At 47.7% G+C, this 24,603-nt stretch overlaps 1 protein-coding gene across 10 annotated transcripts in view; it reads left to right on the top strand.

The window, feature by feature from the left end:
* Nucleotides 1-24,603, top strand: part of CAMTA1 (calmodulin binding transcription activator 1) — a 222,024-nt gene that overhangs the window by 48,003 nt on the left and 149,418 nt on the right. For all 10 annotated transcript variants that reach the window (XM_064678278.1, XM_064678277.1, XM_064678271.1 and 7 more), the window contains one exon: nucleotides 12,180-12,247. In XM_064678278.1, the coding sequence (XP_064534348.1) occupies nucleotides 12,180-12,247 (68 nt within the window). The remainder of the gene's footprint in view (nucleotides 1-12,179; nucleotides 12,248-24,603) is intronic.

Genomic DNA, 24,603 nt, shown 5'->3' with positions numbered 1-24,603 from the left:
GGAAGGTCGTCTGGAGACGTGGTGGGAGGATGGTGGAGGACACCTGTGTCGCCCCTTGGGCCACTGCCTGTGTGATACCATCCTCAGGGCATATGTTGGGGTGTGTTCAGTCGTGCCCTCTCCCCAGGGAGGGTGGTCTGCATGCTGGTCCATGGGGCTGGGAGCTGCTGGAATGTGCTGGTGGGTTAGCTGGGTCCTGCTCCCCTAATTGGAAGGGGTGGATGAGGACGCTGCTGCCTCAGCCCTTGGTGAGTGGCCCCTTCCCCCTCGCCTGGCTGGCCCAGGGATGGCAGCACCAGGCACGGGGGACGGCGGGCGCCGGAGCTCTGTCACTTCACATTACTCATGTGAAATCCCACAGGACCCGTGGCACGTTATGGGCTATTGCAGGAGCTGTTTCCCTGCCAACAGCAGAGGTGTCTGGGCTCAGAGTAAGGAAAATCCCCAAATTCCACTGCTGCTTCCTTCCCCCTCACTGGCTTTTGGGAAAGAGCTCTGTGACTGCTCTTCTCTCCCAGTGGGATTGTGTTTGGGTCCTGGCAGGTTATTGCACTCTCCAAAGCTGAGAGAGAAACAAACTTTTAAGAATAAACCAAAATTCATTCCCTCTGGATAATTTAAGTCACATCGTGCCTGAAATCTGCTTAGGAGAGAGGGTGAGAGAATTGTTAATAAATGTTCTGTCTGCACAAACCGTAAAATATTCATTTCAGTTGGTTATCTCACATTACTGAGAAAGTGCAAGAAGAATGAACTTTCTGAACAGCTTAAGGTACAATTCAGTAATAACCTGAGCTATTTAATGAATGAAATATTTAACATAATTTGCATACATTAAGTGATGGGATGACCTTTTTCTACTTCTGTGTACTCCTTGTGTATCTGGAACAGCACAACCTTTCCTCCTCGCCACTCCTCATGGTGCTCCAGGGTGGGAACTGAGGAAATGGCATTTTTTCTCCCTCTTTTGAGCCAACCAAGTGGGCACTGCACCAGTTGAAGACAAAGGCTCCAGTCCCACAAAACGCAATTTGTTTTCTTTTTCTTTGTTTTAAAAATCAAATAATATTTTAAGTGCACACAAGAAGCTGGAAGATCTCCACATGCTGGAGACTCCTCTTGGCATCACAATGTTCAGGGCCTTGGAACTGCCCTCTTCCAAAATACTGCCAGGGAGCTCCGAGCAGAGCTGAGACTGGCACAAAGCCCATCCCTGGGATGGGCTGCCAGGCTCTCTTTGAGGCACTCTGGTGCCCAGGTGCCCCCCCTCTGCACCTGACACCCAGCACTGCTGGCTCCTCCAGGAGTGTCTCCACTGGGCACCAGGGGCTGTGGCTGGGCTGCCCTCGGGGATGCTGAGCCTGCCCGTGGTGTCCTCGAGAGTGGCATCCCTGAGCTAGTGCTGCTGGTGGGTGGTCACAGGGCACGTGAGGGCCAAGTAAGGCAGTAAAAACCCCAGGAAAGGGAGATAAGGGGGAAACCTTGGTGCTTCCCCCCCAGAAACAGAAAGAGCTGTAACAGATGTTGGGTGACAACACTTCATTCTCAGCAGGTTGCTCTGAGAGGATGTAGCTTCTAATTTCAGTGTGCCTAGAAATTGCAGTTCATAATCCAAACAGGGGCAAGGCTAGATTCTCAATTATGCCCAATTAATGTGGGGCTTCGTTAGTGTTCTTCCCTGACTTAAGTGCACTTTAATTCATTGAACTCTTTTTCTTCTACTCTGTAAGTGGTCATCCTTCAGGAAACTGTGGAGCGAAATGAAGTGTCCCAAGGAGTGTGTGTGTGACTATCTGTGTGCAGATCTGCAGATCTATAGATCTCTGTCCCATGGCTGGGGCTGGAGTGGTTGCCCAGAGGTGGAGCCCTGGGGCGTGCAGGCTGGCTCTGGGGTGACCAGTGCAGGTGTGTCTGCAGTGTCCATGGTGCCCTCGCTTACCTGGTGGTTGATGCCATTTGTACTGACCCTCACAGGCTGGATGAACAATATATCTTGCTCTTCCAATCCCCATTACTTTGCATTTTTTCCCACTCATGCAGCCTGTGTCATGTCAATCACTTGCCCAGTTTGCAGTTTGTTCAGGGCTCTAGGCTGGTTTTCCACCCTGTCTGAGCCTCACTTGGAAATGCTTTCTGTCATGTTCAGGTGGCACCTTCTCAGTGCTCACTTCCAGTTCGTTGGTAAATATGAAGCAGTAAAAGAAATATAAAAGGAGTTTGATTGGGAATCCCCATCTGGCAGAGCTCCTGGATGTCAAAGCTGCTTCTGCAGAACTTTAAAGGCTTAAAACCAGAGAAGAGCAGATTAATTCTGAAACACATCCCTTTCTCTGATCAACAAGATTTTAATTTTCTTTAAAGGTGTATATTTTTAAATTAATGCAAAATGAGCACACTCCTGGGAATGTGAAGCACAGCCTGAGATGAGTGTTCACAGTCCCCTCTCAGTGGCCAGATTTGGGCTGCCTGAGCAGAGGCAGGGCTGTTTTCATCCTGCTGTTGATGTGCCTTGACAGAGCGTTAAAGTCAACGTTAACCTTAAAACCTTCTGCTTTCATAACAGGCAATTTTGTTGGTGTTCAAAATGCTTTGTTTGATTTCGGAAGCCGTTCATTACAGGATCAGGGCTTCAAATTGGAGTCAATTAGGTATAAGATCTGCTTTTAAAAAGCTTTTTTCAAACAGCAAGAGCCTGAAGGTTGAAGTGAGGTCAATGGGGAGCCTGTGCTGGGGTGGCCCCACAGCTCCACCGCGGTGTCAGGTCCTGCTGCAGCTGCATCCCCTTCGCCACATCCCGGCGGGAGCGGCTGCTGCAGCCACGCTGCATGTGGTGGCTCACCCCCTTTTCTATATTTAGTAAGAAATGCATCAGCATCCCTTTTCCTCCCTGAATTCCCTCTGGGATGGAGCTGGTAAATAGCTGTTGCACTAAAAATAACACCTGCAGCAGCCGCTGGCAGCCGCGTTCCCTTCCCTGGCTGAGCAGAGAGCCAAAGGGTTCCCGCCCCGGGAGCAGATGCTGGGATTTATGGTTATTTAAAAGAAAAAGCAAAAATCAACCACTTAGGAATGTAAAGAACATGAAACTGCCTGTGATGCTTAACCTTTGGAAAGAGACATCCATGCTCTCCACTGGCTCCTCTCCGTGAGAAAGGACGTGGCAGCCACAGCACAGCCTGCAGCGGCATCGGCCCTGTCTTTGCACCAGCCTCCTGGTCAACCCCTTCCCGAGGAGAAATGCAGGGAATCCTGGGCAGTTTACTGCCCTGGCACTGCTTGGAATGGGAAACAGCTTTCACACAAATAATGTCTTTTTTTCTGGTCATTTTTTTCCCCTTGTCCTTTTTTTCTTATGTTTTCTTGAAAGTGAGGAATGACTAAACTCTTAGAAGTCTGAAAATAACTTGGAAAGAATTTACAGTTCCCTGATGCTGCTCTGGTTTTATGGTTGTTTCCTTTCTGTGCCAAGACACATGATAATTCTGGGTCTGAGGGGCAGTTTCCACAGATGGGAGCCAGCTGGCGACCTCCAGTCCCTCTGGGGACAGATCTGCTGTGCTCCCTGGGCGGGTGGCCCAGGTTAATCATCATGGCCAGATCCTAACCTGGGGCAGAAATACTTCCCTTTTTTGAGAGCCTTTAATGTAAACAATAGAAAAGGAATAAACCCATTCAGTAATCAGTTCAGGTGCAGCAGCTTCTCTGTTCAGCTGGATCTTCAGTAGATCTCCTTGTGCTTGGGCTGGAGAGGGAGAGGTGGAGCATGAAAGCAGCAACATCCAGGACTCCCTTTCATACCAGCTGAGATGTGGGACTGAGGTTGTGTCAGGACAGCACAGCATTGGCCAAGCCAGTAAAATGTCCCAGTCCCTGCTATTCCCAGATTCCCCTGCTATTCCCAGATTTCTGGGCTTCGTGGCTTTCAGTCTGACCAGAGACATCATCTGAACGTGGTTTTTATCATGATTGAATATGTATCTTTAGAAGGATTTTAATTCCATTTGAAATAAGAAAACGCCATAAATCAGCAACAGAATCTTTTAACATTTACAGTTTTAAATGAATTCCTGGTGAGAGTCTCTTAAGCCAGATTTATATCTGACTCTGCACTGAACTGTCGTTATGTGGGACTGAAAAACTCTCACAGAATTAGGCATAATGCAAAAACACGCTGAAAAGACACTTCTGCAGGACTGTGGAACATTATTATGTCAGAACATATGGCTGTGAGTATTATGCAGAAAGGGGCAATTTGTGTGGATATTTCCCTTTTAATGACCCTTGCACAGTTCTTTGGAAGGGTTTGCTGCTGTCTCCATGTGAGAGAAGGCTGATGGAGCAGGCACTGGTGTTGTTGCTTTGCTGGCATTGGGTGCAGTGGCCCAGAGTGGGACTGGTGTGTCCCCGTGGTGGCAGAGGTGAGCTGGAGCAGGGGAATGCTCTTCAGCATCTTCAAACTGCATGACTGTTCGAATTGTGTAAAATAATTGAAATTTTTACTAGTATGCTTAATTTATGCACCACGAACACATGGATCTTAGTGCACTGATTTTCTTTTTTTTATCCCACTGCATATATGACTCTTTCAGGCTGTGAAGGACAAGTAAACTGAATCAACAGTGCCAGCAGGATGCCAGTGCTCATGGTTCTTTAAACCACAGGGTTTAGTCCAAGGTCATTTAAAAGGAAAAAAAAAAATCACATATTGACCTGTGAGTGTTTTCCAGTAACTCAAAATTTGTTATTTGTTATCGCTCTGTTTTACTGACTGTCCCTCAGTGTGGGGCCTAAATGGAAGATAAAATCCATCCTAATCCCATTAGGCAGGGGCTGACTTTGCTCCTACTTGTGACTAAGGGCGCTTCCAAGCGGTTTAGGACAGCCATGGCTGCAGGGGTTGTGCCCAATTATGCTCTTGCTGTTATAAAGACCTATCACATGTCTCAGTTTGCTCTTGTCCATGTGTTTGGCAGGTGAAGTGGCTGAGCAGATCTTGTTCAGCTCCGGTGCTTGTCAGTCACTGCTCGTGCTCTTGATTGTTTTTTTTTTCTTCTCCTTTTCATATGTTTTAGAGAAAATTATTTCTTGTCTGAATCTGTTTTTTTCATACCAGGTTTAGCCTTTATTTTCAAGTGTTTAAGTTGTCCACTTGCTACTTTTCTTTTTTTTTCCCCCTTTTTTTTTTTTCGGTTTTTTTTATGTTCTCCTGCCCCTCTCCATAAGTTTTCTTTGGGACTGTGTCCAAGCCCATTTGCAGCAGGGTTTTTGTTGTGCCAAGGCTGCCGTGAGTTTCACCCCTCTGCTCTTTTAACCCCAGGAGTTTGGCCGAGCTGCCCCAGCACTGGAACCCCAGGGCAGGCCCCTGGTGGTGCCGGGTGTGCAGAGCACCCTCACAGTCAGATGACTCGATCAGCCATCGCAGCTCAGGATTACGAAATGTCACCCTGCAATATCTAATTAAGGTTGCAGTTTGAAGACATCATGTACTTTAATTGAAAACTGCAGAGTAATCTATTCCATTTTTTCCTGTTAAATTAATAGTGTGGACCTTTAGCAGATGGTTGGCGAGATGCCGTTACTAATGAAAACATCTCCCCTCCTGCAATCCTGCCGCTCGCTGCCGTGTGGGGAACTGAGGCGAGCGTTTCCCAACCACGGGCATTGCCCACTTGGTAGCTTTACTCTCCCGTGGCACTGGTCAGTGCTCCCAGGGCTGCCCTCCCACCTTTTCCTGTAGAGGTGTGCTCAGCCAGTCTGGCTGGGTGAGGGATGGCCACAGCGAGATGGCTGCGGGCCATCTCCTGCCCTTCTCAAACCGAGGGAAAGCAACGCCTGGGGACCCAAAATGGTAGTTTTTTCATCCCTTAGGGTCACAGACCAGCGGTCTGGCTTAAGCTGTTCCGTGGTATTTTCACAGGCATGAGCAAGTGCCTCCACACTTGGCAGGAGATTCATGGTGTGCATTGGAAAACCAAATTCATGCAAGTCTGGCCTGACACATGCCCTGGCTGGGCTCGAAATTGGTGTAACCCTGGGAAATGTCTGACCTTCGGCCTCAGCTTGTGCCACTGACACGGGTTGTCAGCAAAACCATGGTGATATTTGAGCTTTTTCCCCTTCTCAGCCTCAGTATGGTCAGACCAATGTTTCTGCCTTGGGAGGTCTCAGACAGGTAACACTTTGAGAACAAGTCCTTCCTGCAATGGCTGCGAAAAATTTTGGTTAAGGAGTGTTTTGTCACTGACAGATGTTGTCAGCCTGCGGCCACCAGACCCACCTGTCCCTGCCGGGCACTCGCGGGCTCAGTTTGACCTTCTGCTCTTGGTTTTCCTTGACTCACGAGTGACCTCTCTTTGATGTTGTGTTGCTGTTTTAGGCCGAACAACTGGACAAAAGCAATGGAATTGGGATTTTTTTTCCAGTGATGCTGAACAAGGTGGTGTGAGCCAGTTGTGTGGTGTTTGGAGCAGTTTGTAATTGTGATATTCAGAATATTAATGGCCCTGAGAGTGGGGACAGGTAGAAAATGAAAATGGCTCAGTCCTAGCTGAGAAGATGCTCCATAGTCAACACAAATTTTTATTTTCATTTCAGAGCAGAAGAATGATAAGGAAGTGATGGGCTGGAATTTGTCTTTATAGCAGTGAGGATGTGGTGAATTCCTAAGAGAATAAATGTGCTTGCTTAAGAGATCGCAGCTTTATTAACTCTGTGGTATAAATCCAGGGATGTGTACAAACCCTCCTGTTTTCTCCTAACACATTTAGGTTTCAGGCTTATTCATTTGGGTGTGTATAATTCATATGAAGTAATAACTTGAAATTCAGACTTCTTTTTTTTTTTTTTTCTTCTTTTTAAATGAATGACATGTTGCTTTGAGACCAGACAGTGGCCAGAGCTGCCTGGTCCAGGGAATCGTGCAATCCTGCTCTGTTCCAGTTTCTGTTTTTCTTAAGAGAAGTCAGATAGGAGTTGCTGATACCTTGTGACGATGCAGGATGACCTGGTGGGGGGTCAAGCTGGGAGGAGAGCGCCAGTGCTCAGTCTGTGGCTTCAGGGAGCCCATGGATTGCAAATTTCAGAGCTTTTTATAACTTTATCTTTTTCTTCCAAAAAACGTGTATGTTCACTGCAAGCCCTTCATCTCAGAGCAGAGTTGGCAGCTTTCCTGTGTTTGTGATGGGTCGTGGGCCTCTCCCACACGGCCGGTACCGGATCTCTGCCCGTTTTCTGTTCTGCGCCTCACAGCAATGTCCTCTCCAGCTCCCGTGCACAGAGACAAGCAGCTCTGCAGCAGCTGCTGGACATCACCAGCCCTGCTGCACCTGCCCTGCTGCTCCTGGTCCCGCGCCGCCGGCTCATCCTCCGCCCAGGACACGGCGGGTGAGATCAGGGTGAGATCAGGTCGCCGTGTGCTGCAGCTCCGGCCCTTACGTGCCGTCATTAAATATTGAAGCGTCTGAGGAGCTGCAGTCACGTAGCGTCGGGTGGGGAGCGTGTGCTGGCTCTGCCACTGCCACCCCCAGCCCTGCCCCAGTAATGCCAACAGCTCATTGCACCGCTCTGACCGCGCGAGGCTGGCACAGGGCTGGGGGACAGGGAGAACATCCTCGGTGGCAGTTGTCTGGAGCCACTGGAGCTGTGTGAGTGCTGTCTCACACAGCTCAGTGGGCTTCCCAGCCGGTGGCTCCCTGGCACGTTCGGACTAATAATCTAAACAAACAGGGAAATGCAAAATGAAAGTAAATGCTCACTTAGATAAAATGCTTTCAGCCTGAGCGACAAAGTCTAGATTGAACTATTGAATTATCTGAGTTTAGGATAAAACATAATTTGTGATTTGAATGTTAAATTATCTCATTGATTGACCTGAACTGGTCAATCAAACCTGTTTTCCTCACCAGTGTCCTGGGAATGTTGGGCTCAGTCCTGTGCCCGGCGTGCTCGGAAGCAGATCTGGGTCTGCATAGCTCTCAGTGATTTGCCCTTTCCCAGAAATGCTCCCTCAGTTTATACTGACATTAATTCCAAAGCTGGGATAGAGGGGGTGTGGGGCCAGGTGGGACATCCTGGCCCAGGGGCTGCTGCCCATGGTGTGCAGTGCCCTTGCCCATGAAGATGCTCTTGAGTGGCCTTGGGGTTCCACCCAGTGCCACCTGCCCTGACCAGTGCTGGGGGGGACTCGCTGGCAACGAGTCGAGTGTTTGTGGCAAGTGCTCCTGTCCCTTGATTTGTGTCGCTCGCTGTGCAGTCACAGAGGAGCTGGGACCAGCTGGGCTTTCAGAGCCAGCTCTGTCTCATCTGACCTTGCTGGTGCCATGCTGCCTTTTGTTTGTAATCTCGGGCAAGAAGCAATGGGAAAAGGGTTTGATAGGAGACAAAAGCAAACAATAGCCTCACTCCAAAGATACGATGAATGGGATGTAATTGGATTTTTTGGTGAGGACATTGATTTGACCCTGTAAGACACAGAAAGAATCATTAAGGGAATTAACGTGCATTAAAATGCAAGGTTTTATCAGAGGGCTTTTATTGTGCCCATAGTTTTGTTTTTAATTATTTAATGACTTTGTGTCTTCTAGTGATAAATCTATTTCTTCCTCCTTTTTTCAAAGGAAAAAAGGTTGTTGGTGTAACAGGGGGTGCTTGCCCCAGGCAGCTGTGGAGCCCTGGCCCTGCCTCAGCAGCCCTGCCCTGCTGCAGTGACCTGGACCCACTGGACAGAGGTGTCTCTTGCAAACCTCTGATCACCCCCCAGCGCTGGGCTGAGCACTTTCCTCTGTGCAGCTGACACAAAGTTGTAGAGTTGCAGAAAGCAGAATATGTAACAAGCAGGGCTTAAGGGAGGTTTGGTCTCTGGCAGCAGAGAAGCACATCCTCCTTCCTCAGCATGTGCTCCAGCCCTGCTCCCTTGCATCCCATCCTGGGACAGGCTTTCCCTATCTCAGGTATTTCTTGCTGCCAGTCACCTCTTCTTCATGGGGCTCTCCCATCTGTTTTCCTTGGAATCCCAGCGTTTCACTAGTAGCACCAGCATAGGGCTCGCCCCAGAGCCCAGGATGTGCCTTTCCCTGGGAATCCCCCTTTTTGCCTGGCTTTGTGTGCATGTGCAGGTGTTCACCACGAGCGTGGCTGAGCGTCCCCAAGTCATCTGTTCCTTGCAGTTCTGCTCCAGTCGGAGGTGGCAGACGAGAGATTGTTCTGGGTGCTGGTGACGGAAGTGGACATGTGGGTGTCACTGTACACAGGTGTTTCATGTCCCCCCTGTGTGGGGTGGGCTGGTACAATGGGACAGTGCTTGGCTGCTGTGGCAGAGCCTCTGCTGACACCAGCCCGTGTTCAGGCTCCCCCATGCTGGTGTCTGTGCACGCTGGATCGAGGAGTCACAGTGAGCACAGCAGCTGCTCCTCAGCACTCAGGCCAAGACATCCCAGTGCAGGATGGGGGGCTCTGGGTGATGGGCAGGGGGAGTGAACAATGTGGGGATCTTTGAGGGATTTTGCCCTCCTTGTAATTCTGAGTTCTTGGGACACAGAAGGCAGCTTGGAGGCCTTGCTGTCTCTCTGCTGTATGTGTTAATTTATAGCACTGCCATGAGCAAGATTTTCTTTGCCATCCAAGGTATTTCCCCTGGAGGAGGGAAATCAGGCTGTAATATATCATTAAGCAGAAAGCCTGGGGGAGCTCCTATCCTAGTTGATGTGAACTCTTCTTTTATCCTGTTGGAAGAATTGAATTGTACATCTAGAGGTGTCAGCTTTGTAGTCTGGTTGGAGCTGCAGCTCTCCATAGTACCACAGCCAGGGCAGGAGCTGCCTGGACATCCTGGTGACACGTGTGCATTCTGGTGGGTCTGCAGCACCAAATATCTGCAGCACCAAATGGCAGCTTGGTCTTTCCTCTGCCCAAACGTGCTGAGTGGGCCAGGCCTGCAGTGTGGAAACCCATGTTCTGCTTCACATAGGAGTGTCTCATTACTGCAGCTCCTCTCATTGGTGACAGTTTGGGATGAGGATTTCACATGTGCCAGGCACGGGCCGGTGGGAAGGAGCAGAGTGAACAAGCTGTGGGTGAGGCTGAGTTCCTTTACCTGAAATACTTCGTGTTTCCATGCCACAGCAATGTGTTTGTTCAGTCACAAAAGTTAAAAATGGCTTCATTCTCCTTATGGCAATTGATTTTTAGTAGGAATAGGCAAAATGCTGTGCTAATCTGAACCCCCCAAACTGCCCCGGCATTGAAGGGGTTTATTTCTTTAGAGGCCTGCTGGCTCAGTGCTGGAGAGGATGTGCAGGGAGCTCCCCTGTGTTCCTTGGTCTCTCCAGAGCTCATCTTGCTGTACAGCACGAGGTGATGCTGGATTGTAACATGGGGAGCTGAGCTGAGGACATAACGTGGGACGTGTTGGAAATAGAGTTCTGCTGATCACAGCACATTCAGTGGAATTACTGCACTGGCTTTAAAAAAATCCAGAGATCGTTTCATATCTTCTGAAAAATTTTAGTTGCAGAGTTCTTTGGTGTTTTTAGCTCGCTGGGAGTCTTTGGTCAGCCCTTTTTGGCCATGCAGCATCTGAATTTCATCACTTGCACCTGATTCAGCTGCAGCTGCTGTGAAAGTATGAGGCTTGGTGTGTTCTCTGGGAAAGTCGTGAGTGTTGATGGTGGAGGTCTGCATGGGGTTACTTTGATATTGAATTTTATGCAGCAATTACCCAGAAATTAAAAAGAGGAGTTTCTGCAGCTTTGTGTCACTGCTTCATCAGCTGCTTCTCTGGGGATCCTTTATACCTGCAGAGAGGGGCTTGGGAAACAAGGGATGCAGCACTGGATTCTGTTAGAATTTATTTGCAGTGTAAACATGTTGGTCAGGAGTCATTAATATGACATTCACACAGCTCTAATAAAAGTACATAACACGGAGATCTGGCACTGCCACAATGCCCAGAGGACATTAAGTATGAGTCTTAAAACCAAGAGTATTGGAAACAAGATATTTTTACGTCTCGTTTGGGAGTAATATAATTGCATTTTGTGGCTCTAGCAGATGCTTGGGCCAGCTGGTTGGAGAGCATTGTGGGGGTTTTTAGCTTTGGTACTGTAAGCGACAACCCTTATATAGAGTGAGCTAAAAAAATAATAAAACCTCCACTCCTGGTGGAAAGCCCCGGTGCTGGCATGTGTGCTGCCCTCAGGACGTGCAGCCTGGGGACTCTTCTGCTGCAGTAGCTCTAGAGATGACACTGCATGTATTTTGGGGGTCTGATTTGAGGCATTTGAACACTGAAGGCAGCTTCACTGACCTCACTTTTGCTACGTAGGTCCCTCTGAGAGGACTGGGAGGCAATTTTTGGAAGAGAACCATCAAAAAACTACATTTTTCTGAGTATATTGTGGGGGGGCTTATTTTCAGCACAGTTCTGGGGGTCCGTGGCCATTTCTGTATGTCGGGGTATTGCTGGTGTGGTGACAGGGCTGTCGTGGTCGGGGACAGTCAGTCACTTGTCCTGCATCTCCCCTGGCACAGCTCCCCTGCTCTCTCCGGGCTGCTGCTGGGCCTGTCTGTGCGTGGCTGCCCCGTGACCGCCCCGCTTTTGTGCCCAGGAGATGAATGAGTGGCCGCCCCGCTTTCCTCAGGCCTGTTTACGGGCACTGTCGTGAATTATCTCTCCAGCACCAATAATTCCCTGCAAACAAATCGCTTCTGATCTGGGAGTAATCGCCCGTATCATTCCTGCAAGTGGGAGCGATGACTTATGTTGATGTCACCCGCTGGCTTTTTATGGCAATGATTAATAATTCAGTAATTCTCTCTGCAGTGATGCTGTTCTATTTTTAAATATTTAATTTAGCTTCCCGTGTCCGTTTTGTCGCTGCCCTCCCCTTTGCCTCCTGACGTCACGGCTCGCGGCGACGCCGTGGTCATCACAGTTACCAGCAAGTTCTCTGCGCTGGAAAATGTTAATGCCTTTCCTCATTTACATCTCTTCATTGCTCTGTTTAAGCCTGGCCTTGGTGGCACGGATGTGAACGTTGACTGAGCACGCTGTGTCAGTCAAAACCCGATTTCAGCTGCAGCCTGGCCCGGGGTGGGTGACTCTGTGTCTCTGTTATAAAACTTTCCAGTTCCCAGCACAGCCATACAAGTAACTCTGTTTTCTTTCTGCGTTTCTCTTTCAGGAAATTGCAGCTTATTTAATAACATTTGAAAAGCATGAAGAGTGGCTAACAACCTCCCCCAAAACCAGGTAACGTTCTCCTGCTCAGCACATTGACTCTCTTGCACTGATGACTTGACTTGCTGATCAATGCCTTGACCACCAAGTGGAAACTCCCAGTCATGCTTGATGGCTTGTGACACCAAACTCTCATTAATTGCCTTAATGAGCATTTTATTGAATGAAATCAGGTTGATTAAAAATGGAACAGCTGCAGTCTTGGCAGGTTAAAGTTTTAACCCAATTGCTCAGGATTTAATTGTATCCCTTCAGATGAGCAGATCTGAAGCCTCTGAGCGAGGTCACAGGCTGTTTATCTTGACAGAGCTCCCTTGCCTACAACTTTAAATAAATAAAAAAGCACCAGCCCCGCTGTGTGCTGCCTGCTCACGTGGGGGCACAGGAATTGTTTGAGTTATGGTGTTTCCCATGCTGGGGTTAAGTGGTTGATGGTGAGGAGATCCCAAAAAGCTGCATTAACAGACATGTTTGCAGTTTATTATTCAGTAAATGTCATGTCTTCCTTGTGCTGCCATAAATGTTTAACTCCCTGCTCCCCTGGTAACCCAGACATGGAGTTTTGGCTGCGGATGTTTTCCTGCTGTTTTAGCTGCGTTCCATCTCCGTGCGTCACTAACACACAGAACGACTCTTGCTTTCTGGTGTTGCTGGGTTTTTCCTGTTTGTCTTTTTCCCAAACCACCCCTTTCCTGTTGCAGAGGGCAGGGCCATTGGAGGGAACCTGCTGGGACCCAGGTGAGAGGAAAGTCTATTTTAGCATCCTGTATCCTAGTGCCATCCATTGCAGAGGCTGCTGCTGCAGGCACCCAGGGCAGCGTGCTCCAGGTTTGGCATCGCCTCCTGCTGCCATGAGCAGGGGCAGAGGTCACAGTGGGACACAAGGAGCGGTGGCACCCTAACGAGTAGATTGATTTCAGGTGTCCCACAGCACCCAGCCAAGGAGAGGAGGGACGTGGAGGCCTTTTCTGCCCCTCTGCAGTGCAGCTGCGGGTGGGGCACGCACAGGACCTGCTTTCCATGAAATATGGGAAAAAAATGTGTCATTTTAGTTTTTCTGGGGTTTTCCCCCCCAGACTATTCTATTTTTGTGACATCCCTAACTAATGCATTTGCTTGCTGTATTAAAATGTAGCACTTGGGAAAGGGGTGTGGGAAACCCAATTGCTTTCTCAGTGGTTCTAGAAGACCTGGAGCTGCCATGGTAGTAGAAGGGCCTGGATGGACCTTTCTGCTGGTAGTAGCTGCAAGGCTCTCCTTGACTGCAGGAAGCAGGTAATTTGGTTAATATTAGAGAAGTCTTCTTCTGGGCTGGTAATCTCAGTATCAGAATAAATGCAAAACAATTTCTGGCTGAACCTTTGCCAGAGAAGCCTGTTAAGGGGTCAGAAAACACACTAACTAGTCTGGCTGACATGGTGTCATTAAACATACAAGGTCATAAATGTTTTTGGAGCAGCATCTTATGATTTTAAGAGTTTGGTTTGCTAAAGGCAGTGCATGAAAATAATTTTCTGATGAACATTCCTGTACCTTCCTCCTGTGTGTTTACATTTGAAAGAAAGAATGTCCCAGGAGAAGGAAAGTTCAAGGACCTTCTGAAATTGTTGAGTTAGTTTTCTTCTTTTTTTTTTTTTAATATAAAAATTAATTGGAAGAGTTAAATGCTGAGTTGCTACAATCAGGGCTCTCGGTATTACAGAATTAATGACATTGATTCGGCACTGGAACACTCCCCATTCTTTGTTTGCTGCTCTGGGTGGCACTAATTTAATCTCAGAAAATTAATAAAAATTAATTGCACCTCTGACACATGCAGAGTTTCCTGATATGATGATGTATGGTGTGCTCTGAGGAGCTGCTGCTGGATGAACGGCCGCAGGGCTCCGGGTGTGGCAGGAGCTGGTGCTGCTGGAGCTGCCAGCGGAGGGTGGGTGCTGGTGACGAGGTATCAGTGCCCTCTGCTTCAGCCACCAGCAAAGGAGCTGCTGCAGAGGGTCAGGCCAGGCTGGGCTGTGATGCCCCACAGGTCACTGAGCTAAGGCAGAGGGTGGCAACAAGGGATGAGCTGGTTTGGAGCCAAGCCTGCAGTTAGGAACATTTTCATCCCTTTTCCAAAGAGAAGTGCCCATGTTTATAGCACTGTGGGGTATTACTTTGGTCATGGAGATGGAGGAGGAGCCCTCTTATGATGCCATTGTGGTGGCAATGGAGGGGCTATGAGAAAGCTTTGAAAGGTCTCTACAATTACTTTTTTAGGAAACTTCATGTTGAATGACTCAAATTGATCGAATATGCTGATATAAATGTACTGGAGTATTATTACAACAGTCTTTTGAGCACTCCAGTTGATCAGCATAAATTAGCGAGTACACCTTGCAGCGTCGACCTTGACGTTCCCTCAGGGCAGTGTTTGGTTCCCTGATGATCTGCTGGGGGTTCCACAGCTGGTGTTCCGTCAGCGGGGCGGGGGGAAGTGTTCTGCTAATGCAGCAGGGCCAAGTGTCTGACATTTCCAAGTTTAAATGCGAATCATGACAACAAAAAATAATTACTTGACATTTGTATATCAAGTAGAACTTAATTGTTATTTACTTTGGAATTTCAATGACAAAGTTGACTTCCTGAGTCCAGAAACGTTCTGCTGGAGGAAAGTACTTTGTTTCTCTGTTTCCAGGTGCCTTCTGTCGTTAGCATTTATACAGTATTTTAAAAATACACTTTAGCAATCCAAGGTGGCTTCACCTGTGTTTCACAAGTGAGCCTCAGGCAACAGAAAAGCCTTGGCTGTGCCCAGAAGCTGCAAGGTTGGTTTTCTACCTGGGAATGCAGTTTAGATGTGTTCCTGCCCCTTCCTGCATCGTGCCTTGGAAAGGACACGGGAGGATTGCTGTGGGGATTGGGCCCACTCCACAGTGAGAGCAGGATGAGTTCGGTCCCTGGAACCTCTCTTCCTCCTGTCCTGCTGCCCTTTGCCCAGGGAGCACAGCCTGTGCCTTACCTGTCTGTCAGTCCAGCTTAAGGAATATATTCTATCTGGGATATCTTTATCAGTGGCATCTTAAAGAAGAGTTAGGATCTTGCCGTATAATAATTCTGTATTAAATAATTAATAGTAAAATTAATTGAATTATTTAGTTTTCAGGTAAAAAATAGGGTAATAAATATTCATGACTTATATTATTAAGGGAATTTCTATTTCCTATGTCGTTAAAGTGAGATTAGCTAAGGTTGGGTTTAAATGAAGATTGAAAACAATTGTCCTTTGGAATTAATTCACTGCATTAGGCCGTTACCTTGTGAGCTGGCTCTCTGGTGTGCTCTGTGGGGGAGCTGCATGGGGTGCATGCTGCTGCCAGGATGTCCTGGCCCTTGGGAAATGAGACACAGGCTCCCTGTGGAGGAGAAGGTCATGGGAACTGGAAGTTGTGTAAAGGCAACTGCCCAGAGCCATGGTTGGTGGCAAAAGTGCTGTCTGTCTCCCCTTGTACTTGTTACAAGTAAAAGTCCTTTTGAGACCTTGTTTAGACTTTCCAGGCATGTTTTAAAGGTCCTGCTCTCTCATGTGGCTTGTACTCTGTGGGACCCAGGACCATGAACCGTGCTCATGAGCAGTGCTGAAATGTGGGTTTTCTGCTTGTGCTGCTGGAAGCTCTGTCAGCATCTCTGGGTCCTCCTTCATCAAAGGCAGTGTGTGTGCTGTCAGCTCTCCTGGCTTGGGATACCACTTGACATAATCCCTGCTAAATGTGGCACATCTCTTTACACTTTAAAGATTCCATGACTCTCAACACTTTCATCTTGCTGCTTTCAGTATTTTCTTCTCTTTCTTTTCCCTGAAGAGGATAAACAGTGCAGAGATGGTTTTAAGAGCCTGTAATTCATATAGATTTTTAGTCACTGTGGTCCAGGGGTGTTGAGACACCAATAATGAATTTCTTTAATGGCTCACCCTGTTGCTTGTAATGTGACCTAAGGGAAGAGTTGCTGGGAACCATAAGGATGCCTGGCTGGGGTCATTAATAGTCTTCAAGTATTCCTTGGAAATCCTTCCCATGACAAACCCACCTTGTAGCTGCCCTGTCCTGCATAATGTGTGGAGGCTGCAGAGGGGCAGGAGACCCACTGTTTGTTCTTCAGGCTGTTCATAACAGCAACGAAATTAAACTCTTTGTCGCATTTTAAAGACTTTTGCAACTTAATTTCTATTCTTGTATGGTAATGAAGAAGCATCTTTTGTCCAGGAGGTGAGATATGCAGAAATAACCTTTAAGTGACTCATAATTGACCTTTACTGATATTCTCTTGGTTTTTTCTCATGCGTTCTCTGCATCAAAAACACCATCCAGAAAGAGTGTCAGCAACTGCCTGTTGCATCTTAATGGCCTGCAAATAGCAGCTGGTGAAAAATAAACTATTTATTTGGGTTCTTTATTTATTGACAAAGTTTTTTCCTTCTGGGAAACCTGGCCCTGAGGTTGGAGTGCTGGGCTGTAGCTGGGCACAGTGACTGTCCTGAGCTGGCAGGGATCATGGCCCAGGGGAGTGGGGTGCCCTCTGTCTGGGGGGTGCATGCTTTGCTTTCCACATGGGGACAGTGTTGTATTTATGACAAACACGGCGTGATTTAAATTGCCCACTGGAATGTTAGTTGGCATGTGCTGGTAACCTGGATTTGGGGGGAGGATGTTTGTGCCTGTGTGTATGCAGAGCAGCTGGAAGCATCCCAGAGGACCTGCTGTTCAGACTGGAGAGGACAGATTGACTTGTGTTGTCATTGTTGGAGATGAGAAGCTGCCTGCAGAGGCTGGAGTTTTTCTTTTGGTGCTGAGTAAGTGTGTGTAGGCAGCGAGCAGGCTTTGCTCTTGCTGTGGCATGAGGAATAATTTGCTTGGCAGGTGCAGGTGCTGTTGGTGTGCATCAACATTGTAATGAAACACTGGAGAAGTGCGTGATCCTGCTCAGCACAAACGTGGAGCAGTTGGTGGGTGAGCAATAACAAAGCCGAGAGCACCAATACAGGTGTTCAGGTCTGAATTTTTTTTTTCTTCCTGGTCCTGAAAACACAGATTTACAACAATCTGGGAAAGATTCTCCTCAAGTTACACTTGGTTGGTGTTCTTGCTACGCACACTGTAACAATACTTTAATATAATTAAATTTTAAATTCCGTGTAGAATCTGGTGGGTAGGCAGATGTACCGCTATGTTAAACTTTATGTCACTTAAAAATGGTTCTCAAGTACATCAGAGGGAGCCCAGCCAGCTGTAAAATGACCTGCTTTATGGTGCTGCATCGCAGCTTTGGTCTCTGTGTTTTAATTACAGATGTACCTGAAGTCTCACACCCTCAGATAACTCCACTGGGCGGTTTTGTTTCCTGTAAGTTACTGACAGGATGGAAAGCAACACGAGAGAAGGTGCTGCCGGGTTCTCCACAGCTGCTGTTTGCAGGAGCATTGAGTTTCCCACTCATGGCGTGGCTGCTTTGTTCCCTAATAACAGACAGCACAGTCTCCTGCCAGGGGCTGCTGTGTCCAAAGGGGAGTCTCCAGCATGACAAGTAGCAAGAGGGGGTTTAGAAGCTGCTTTGCAGCCCCGGGCGGGTGGGCACGTGTTGGGACTGGTGAAAGGAGTGGCTCGGTGGCCCTGGGCAGGCAGGCACATGTTGGGACCAGTGTCAGGGCGTGTGCAGGTGTCTGTCCCCCCACAGCCCCTGTTCCTCGCTGGCAGGGGCAGGAGGTGCTCCCCAGCACTGGCACCCTCCGGCCACCCACCAGCTAAGATGAACTTTGCCCATGTTTGCTCCACTGGACCATTTGTCTGCCAGTGGCTAGGCTTGGTATGGGATGGGAATTGCCAGTGCTGTGAAGTGGGAATCTGTGAAAGCATTAGTGCTGCCATTTCTGGAATTAAAGAAGTGGCCTTGTCCTGAGGCGTCCCATGTGATGGTTTGCCCTGTTTTGCAGTATGGTTTATGCCTCGCCATGAGATTATTGTTTTCTATTGATGCTGAGGGAGATGAAGCAGCATTGAAAGCCTATCAGAAGCCTCCTGCTGGAATATGAGAACTGGAAGCTTTCCTGCCAGAAATCTTGTTGCCTCCTTGGGGGTGACTCCAAACTCGCCGGCCCAGCAAATCTCAAAGTGTGCATTGCCTCACACTCCACCTTCTCCCCCTCCTTGTCCTCCTCCTCCTTCTTCTCTTCCTCCTCTTCCTCCTCCTTTCAGCATTGCCTGGCTTGATCCAGCAAGGATGTCCCTGTGCAGGGAGGTGTTGAGGTGTGAGGTGCCAGCTGGTCGCTTGGAGATCCTCTGGCACCCTCTGCTCTGCTTCCAGCAGGCAGCAGCAGTGTCCCTCCCTGTCTGTCTTCGGAGCGTGTGTAATTCCTGCTGCCACTAGTGAGAGTGAATTGTGCCCATAGTATTATTCCTGTATTTATTTTATAAATGTCAACGATGAACTAAATTAAAACAAATCAGGCTGTTCTGTTTCACTGTTCAATTTATGAAATTTTGATGAGACCAGTAATGTCTGTACTGGTTCCATCTTTTGGCTGGCAGAAGGCGGCTGCGGTTCTGACAGCTCTGCTCAGCCTGTTCCCCAGTGATGTTTATAGTCAGGGGGTGTACAAGTGCAGTATTAAGCTGTTTGGTTCTGTCTGTGCTTTGTCTGACCCTGGTGGAGAAGCTGAGAGGATGATGCAGCTGGTGAAGAGCTCCACCTCACAAGTGGAATGATGTTGCTTTAAGGGCTGTGGTGAAAGGCGAGCGATGGGGAACACGTCAGTCGCAATAGTGGAGGCAGGCAGAGGTGGAAGTAAAGCCCTAGTTGAGGGTGCCTTTATCTGCAGCCTTCCCTTCTCCAGCCTGCTGGAGATGCTTGTCCTGAAAAGGGGAACTCCGGTCTCCTGGTTTCCTCTGGAGAAGCTGGGTGCTGGTACTCACCCTGATTACAAGGTGACAGATTAGGGGTGTGTTCCTCTCCTTGTGTGTGGGTCCGAGGGCCAGAGCAGCTTACAGAGCATCCCTGCCATCGCTTCCTCCCCTCTGGAAGGTGACCATTTGTTTCTCATCAGTCGAGCCTCTTGCACAGCAAATGGGTCATGCAGGGGAGATCTTCTTGCTGGATAAGCAATTAGCTAAAATAAACTACTCAAAGGACAAATTATGCAGGACTCTTGCTCTGTAACAAATGAATTAATTGACTTTGGTATTTGTAGGATGTTCCCACTATTTTATTTAATTCTCTCTGGCTAAAGGGCTCCTGTGTTTTCCCCTGCTCTTTGCTGCCGCAGTGAGCAAATAGGGTATTAGGGGTTTATTTACACTGTTACAAGAAAGGAAACAAAGTGATAATTGGGAGAACCTTTCCAGGTTTCCTTAAGAGAAACAAAATCTCTTTCTGCAGCGTGTCCAGGAGCCTCAGTTTGACCTATTCTGGAGTGCTGTCAGTTCTCTCTGGAGCTTCACAAAGCTCATCCAGAGCAGCCCTCAGTAAACACGAGCAGGGCATCCTGGCTTGGGCTGGGATCACGATCTGCAAGGGCTGAGGAAGCACCGGTGCTGCAGGGCTGCTGCTGGAACCACAGCACGGTCAGTAGCCAAAGCAGGCTGGGACAGGGACAGCCATGCCTGTGGCAGTAACCCCAAGTGTGTTCTGAAGGCTTTGTGTGGATCTTTTGAAGCAGTGAATGCAGCAGCAGTGGTTACCTGGGTATCACACAGAGCACTGCGGCAGGATTACAGCTCCCGGCCTCGGCTGGGCCGGTGACTCATGGAAGCATCCCGCCAACTTGCTGGGTTTATTTACAGTAAGTAAATTAAAGCCCTGGTACAAATCTTTGCTGTGTAACAGGATTTGTGAGCATCTAAGAAAGGGTGACACTGTTGGACCAGTTTGCCAAGAAAATATTCTGTGCATAGGGGGATGTTGGGTTCACCAAGTAACGTACGGTCCCAGCTGCCAGCGCCAAGGTGAAACATGGCTCTTCCACTGTCCTGCTTCTTATTTCTACTTTGCAGTATTCAGAGAGGACATCCAAGGCTAGCGATGGGGACACCAGTCTCCACTTGGGACCCGTCTCCCTGTTCAATGGCATTTGTAATTCCAGATGGGCTTAGAAGACCCAACCAGCACTGAATTGTGCAACAAACTTCTTTTTGATAAACTGTGCCCTTTGGGAACAGTGCCAGCCAAGGGCAGGGCTGTGTTTTGGTCTCTGCTTTATATTTAGGATATGAAAGATTTGGAGGATTTTATAGTCATGGCTTTGTGTGCTTGCTCTGCCTTCTCCTCTCCCTCTGGTTTTATTCCCAGGCTTTTCTAAATGCTGCTCTGTTCAGTTTCTTCTCCTCTTCAGTCCTTCCTCTCATCTCCTCAACTCCTCAAATTTATAAAAAAGTCAGTTCTAATCCTGCACAGATCCCAGATCTGGAGGGACTGTTACATCTAATACGGCTTCCTTTAATCTGTCTGTCTCTCCTCTACCAAAATCTGCAGCCAGAGGCATGGGTGGGTGGCCCATCACCGTGGGAGGGAAACCAACCAAAGCAGGTGATGTGCAAGCACGATCCTACCGTTGTAGCATTGATGTGCCAGAGTGGGCAGTGGTTAGAGAGGACATTCTGCCCACAAGGGCAGTTGGGAAGGACATGAGGGCACTCTTGGTAACGTATGCGAAGGATCAAATGAGTGGGGTTTGGTTTTTTCCCTTCAGATTATATAGTTCACATGGGAGCTAATGTTTAATCTTAATTTCTTGCTGATATTAATCATAGTTTGGTCAAGGTTTGGAAAGTGAAAGTCTTGCATGGCACTGGTACAGTCGTAGTGTCTGACTCGTTGCCGTGATAGATGAGTCTCCACTTGGCACCTGAACAAGAAGGTTTCAGACATGCCAAGGATTTGACGGTTGCATCAGTTCACAACTGGTGGGAGGGAGGTGAGAGGAAAGCTGTGGAGGCCGTGCTTGGATTCAGGCAGCTATAGGAGCCTGGGGAGAGGCTGGGATTCCTGGCATGGTGCTGCAGGGCGATCCCACAGGAAGTGTGGTGTCTGTTGGGAAATGGTAGGGTCTGGCTGAGCTGAGGGGGGTTTGGTTTGGGGGAGCTGGGTGTGCTTCAGGCCTGTGTTCCCATCTTGCACTTCTCCTGTGATGGCAGAGCTGAAATGTCCTTGCGAGAACATCGCCCTTGGTTTTTAACTAAACAGAAAAGGTAGCACCTTTACTGCCCCAGTGTGTAGGGAAGTCACCCCCTGACTGTTCTATGTCGACCTGAGCTTGGAAAATAACAGAGGAAAGAGGAAAACAGGAAGGTTTTCATCAAAGGAGATTGGGCAAACATTGATCCAGCAGTGCTGGGCGCTGTGCTGGGTTTGGGGACAGCAAGTGTGGCTTTATAGCAAGGGTGATGTGGGGTTTAAAAGAGTGATTTGTGCTGACTTGGAGGGTCTCAAATTAGGGCATGATAGAAAAAGGATTGTCTGTTATCAAAAGTTAGTTCAGTCTAAATTAATCTGAAAATGTATAATTTCATCTCAACTAAAACTACTGGAATGTAATTAAATTCCAAAGTAGAATGAGCTGAGAGGGTGTAAGAAAAGATAAGCATCAGAATGAGACAATAATTGAGTTTGTATTGTAAACACATTCCTGTAGGAATTTGGGATTTTTTAAGCTGCTTCATTAGAAATTAAGTCAAGAATGCTTAACAGCTTGGGCGTGTTTTGGAGAAGTGGTTCAGTACCTTTATATTTGTCTGTGTCTTTTGTTTGCAGGATTTTCTATATTTGGGGTTAATTCTCTCTTATCGTCTACTAGTTTATTAATAACTTTAAAGGGGAATAAGGCTTAAAATTGGAAAATGTGTATTTCCACGTGAAGCTTATTGTTTTGCGGACTCATGTAAATTTTTTGTCTCATTTTCACTAAAAATTGGATCTTTACTGTATAAAATTGGTAAATTAGGTTAGTACAGTTAACACCCTCTGTGTTAATTCTGAAGTGCCTCCCCTGAAGTACAGGAGCGAATGCACTGTCCTTGTTCTGCGCACAAGTCGCTCGCTGAGTCCCTCAGGTGGGACTGAGCCAGGTCAGGTCCGTGCCATCCTCCCTCACAGCAGCTGCAGAGCCAAGGTGTGGAGGAGAGCGGTGGGTAGGATGAGTGGTGTATTGTGTCGTCATTTGAATAACTGATTTGAACACTTTCAGCCCAAAAACTGCTTGTTAGGGTGTTTGTAGACCACTATAGTTGGTGGTTTGAGACTCATTTCGCTGGTGCCAGCGTCTGTGCTGCAAGTGTTGGATGAGGGATGGAGAAAATTGATGCTGCCGTGCTCTTGGCTTGATCCAGAACCCAAACACTGTGTGGAAGGGAGGCGATGATGGGAATTTAGTGCCTCTTTAGTGATACTGCACAGCCTGCTTGGTACCAGTGCCTTGCGTTATGGAGTTCTTCAGTTTTTTGCAAAGGTTTTCAGGAAAAATGCAGAAAGGTTTCCCTACCGTTGGCTAAAAATACTTTACCCTTAATTCTGAAAAATGACTTTGTGGATCTTCATATTTCACAGACCATAACTAGATTACTACCTTTTACTGGAATACTTTGTGTTAATGAAGACCGATTGGAATCACATAATAGATTTCCTCTAAAGAAGGCATTATGTGGTTATTTTTTACTGTCTGGCATTCTAGTTAATTGCCTTGTCATCATTAATTGATGGGACTAAATTGATATAAATAAACAGATTATATTTGTGAGGTTCATTTGAAAGAGAGGAAGGGCTGAGAACAGGCTGCTGTGGGGCGTTTGGCACCTGCCTCAGGCGGAGCAGGTGACTGCTGACGAGAGCTCAGGCTGGTCAGTGCCACCTCTTGTGAACCTGTTTGGAGCAGTGAGCTTTGCCCAGACAGGAGTGTGGTCACTTGTGTTTTCCCCTGTTCAAACTAACCTCAGCAGTAGGCTCAGTCCTAAGGTTCAGCCCTGCAAAGAGCCGGTGTCCTGTCTGAGGGCCGAGGACAGCCAGCCCTGTCAGCCCAGCTTCCAGGGCAGTTCCAGTTCTGGTTTCCAGGTTAATCCAGATTTATGTAGATAGTTACTATTAATCAGCAATCAACAGAGTCCAAGGAAAATCAACCTTTTTTAATTCAGTTGCAATATTACATATGATGCTTTTGCCTGGACAGAGCAAGCTGGTGGTGCCTGTCGAGCAGCACCCTGTCTCCTCTCCAGCCCTTCCTGGAGCGCTCTGCTCATCTTCCACCAGGCCTGGCTTTGCTGATGGGGGGCACATGGGATACTGGAGCACATCTGGGGAGTTGATCCCTCCCATACCAGCGTTGCCTGTTCCTCTAGCCACCCCTGCTTTGCTGCCTTGCAGTGTTGGAAGTTTATTGACTGTCAAACTGCATTTATGATTTGAAGCGGTTCTCAATTAAAATTTATAATTAATGAGTTATTATTCAATTTTCAAATATTTATGGATTTTTGTAGTGTCTCAAGTCATGAGCCAAGCTCCTCCACACTGCTAGCAGAGGAAGAGCCAGGAAACCCTTTTCCTTCCTCAGAACTCTGCTCTCCTCCTGTCCCCAGTGAGATTTTCCCAATCCCCAGCAAAGGCTGCACAGTTCCCACCATCTGCTGTGCTGGGGAGGTGACACCTGCCAGAGCCCAAGGATGTGGACACTGAGGATGTCCTGGCAAATTCCTCTGGTATGTGGTGTTTTGGACAAAACCAAGGTACGGCCTCACTTTAGTGCAGTTGGGAAAACCTTGTTAGCCTTGAGCTGGAGGTTGTAATGAGTGAGGAAGTTGAGCTGAAAGTAAGTTAACTAAATAAATAGAATTTTTCTTCCCTTTTCTTCCTCTCTCATAAGAACGTGGCAGCATTTGCACACATCTGTGTCACTGCTGTGCTGGGAAGGCAGAAAGGCTGCTGGGACCTGGGGCCTGGAGCCCTTTGGTGTGTGTGAGCACAGAGAGGGAACAGGGCTCTCCTCAGTGTGCCAACAGAGATTGTGGTGATTAATCTGAGAATAGTTTAAAGCATTCATGAGTTGTAAGAATTAATTCCCAATAAATCAAATGGCATCCCCATGGAAGTAGGGAAGAGAAATAAATGAGGGCTAAAGAAATTGATAAAAATCCTTGAGCAATAAAGAGATGAACGCCAGTTCCTTTAAAATTATATTTAAATGAACAAAGTTGATTTAACTGTCTTTTTTCATACCTTGTACTAAGATTTAGTTCTATAGCATGTCATTATATCAAGAAATAATTTGCCAAAAGACTTTCTAGCATTTCATGTGCATTCCACTTAATGACAATTTTAATATTCCGGCTTTGGTCCTACATCGTTAGGAGGAT

The sequence above is a fragment of the Pseudopipra pipra genome, chromosome 22 (assembly GCF_036250125.1).
Source record: "Pseudopipra pipra isolate bDixPip1 chromosome 22, bDixPip1.hap1, whole genome shotgun sequence".
Taxonomy (NCBI): Eukaryota; Metazoa; Chordata; class Aves; order Passeriformes; family Pipridae; genus Pseudopipra; species Pseudopipra pipra.
This window is presented reverse-complemented; position numbering and strand designations above follow the sequence as displayed.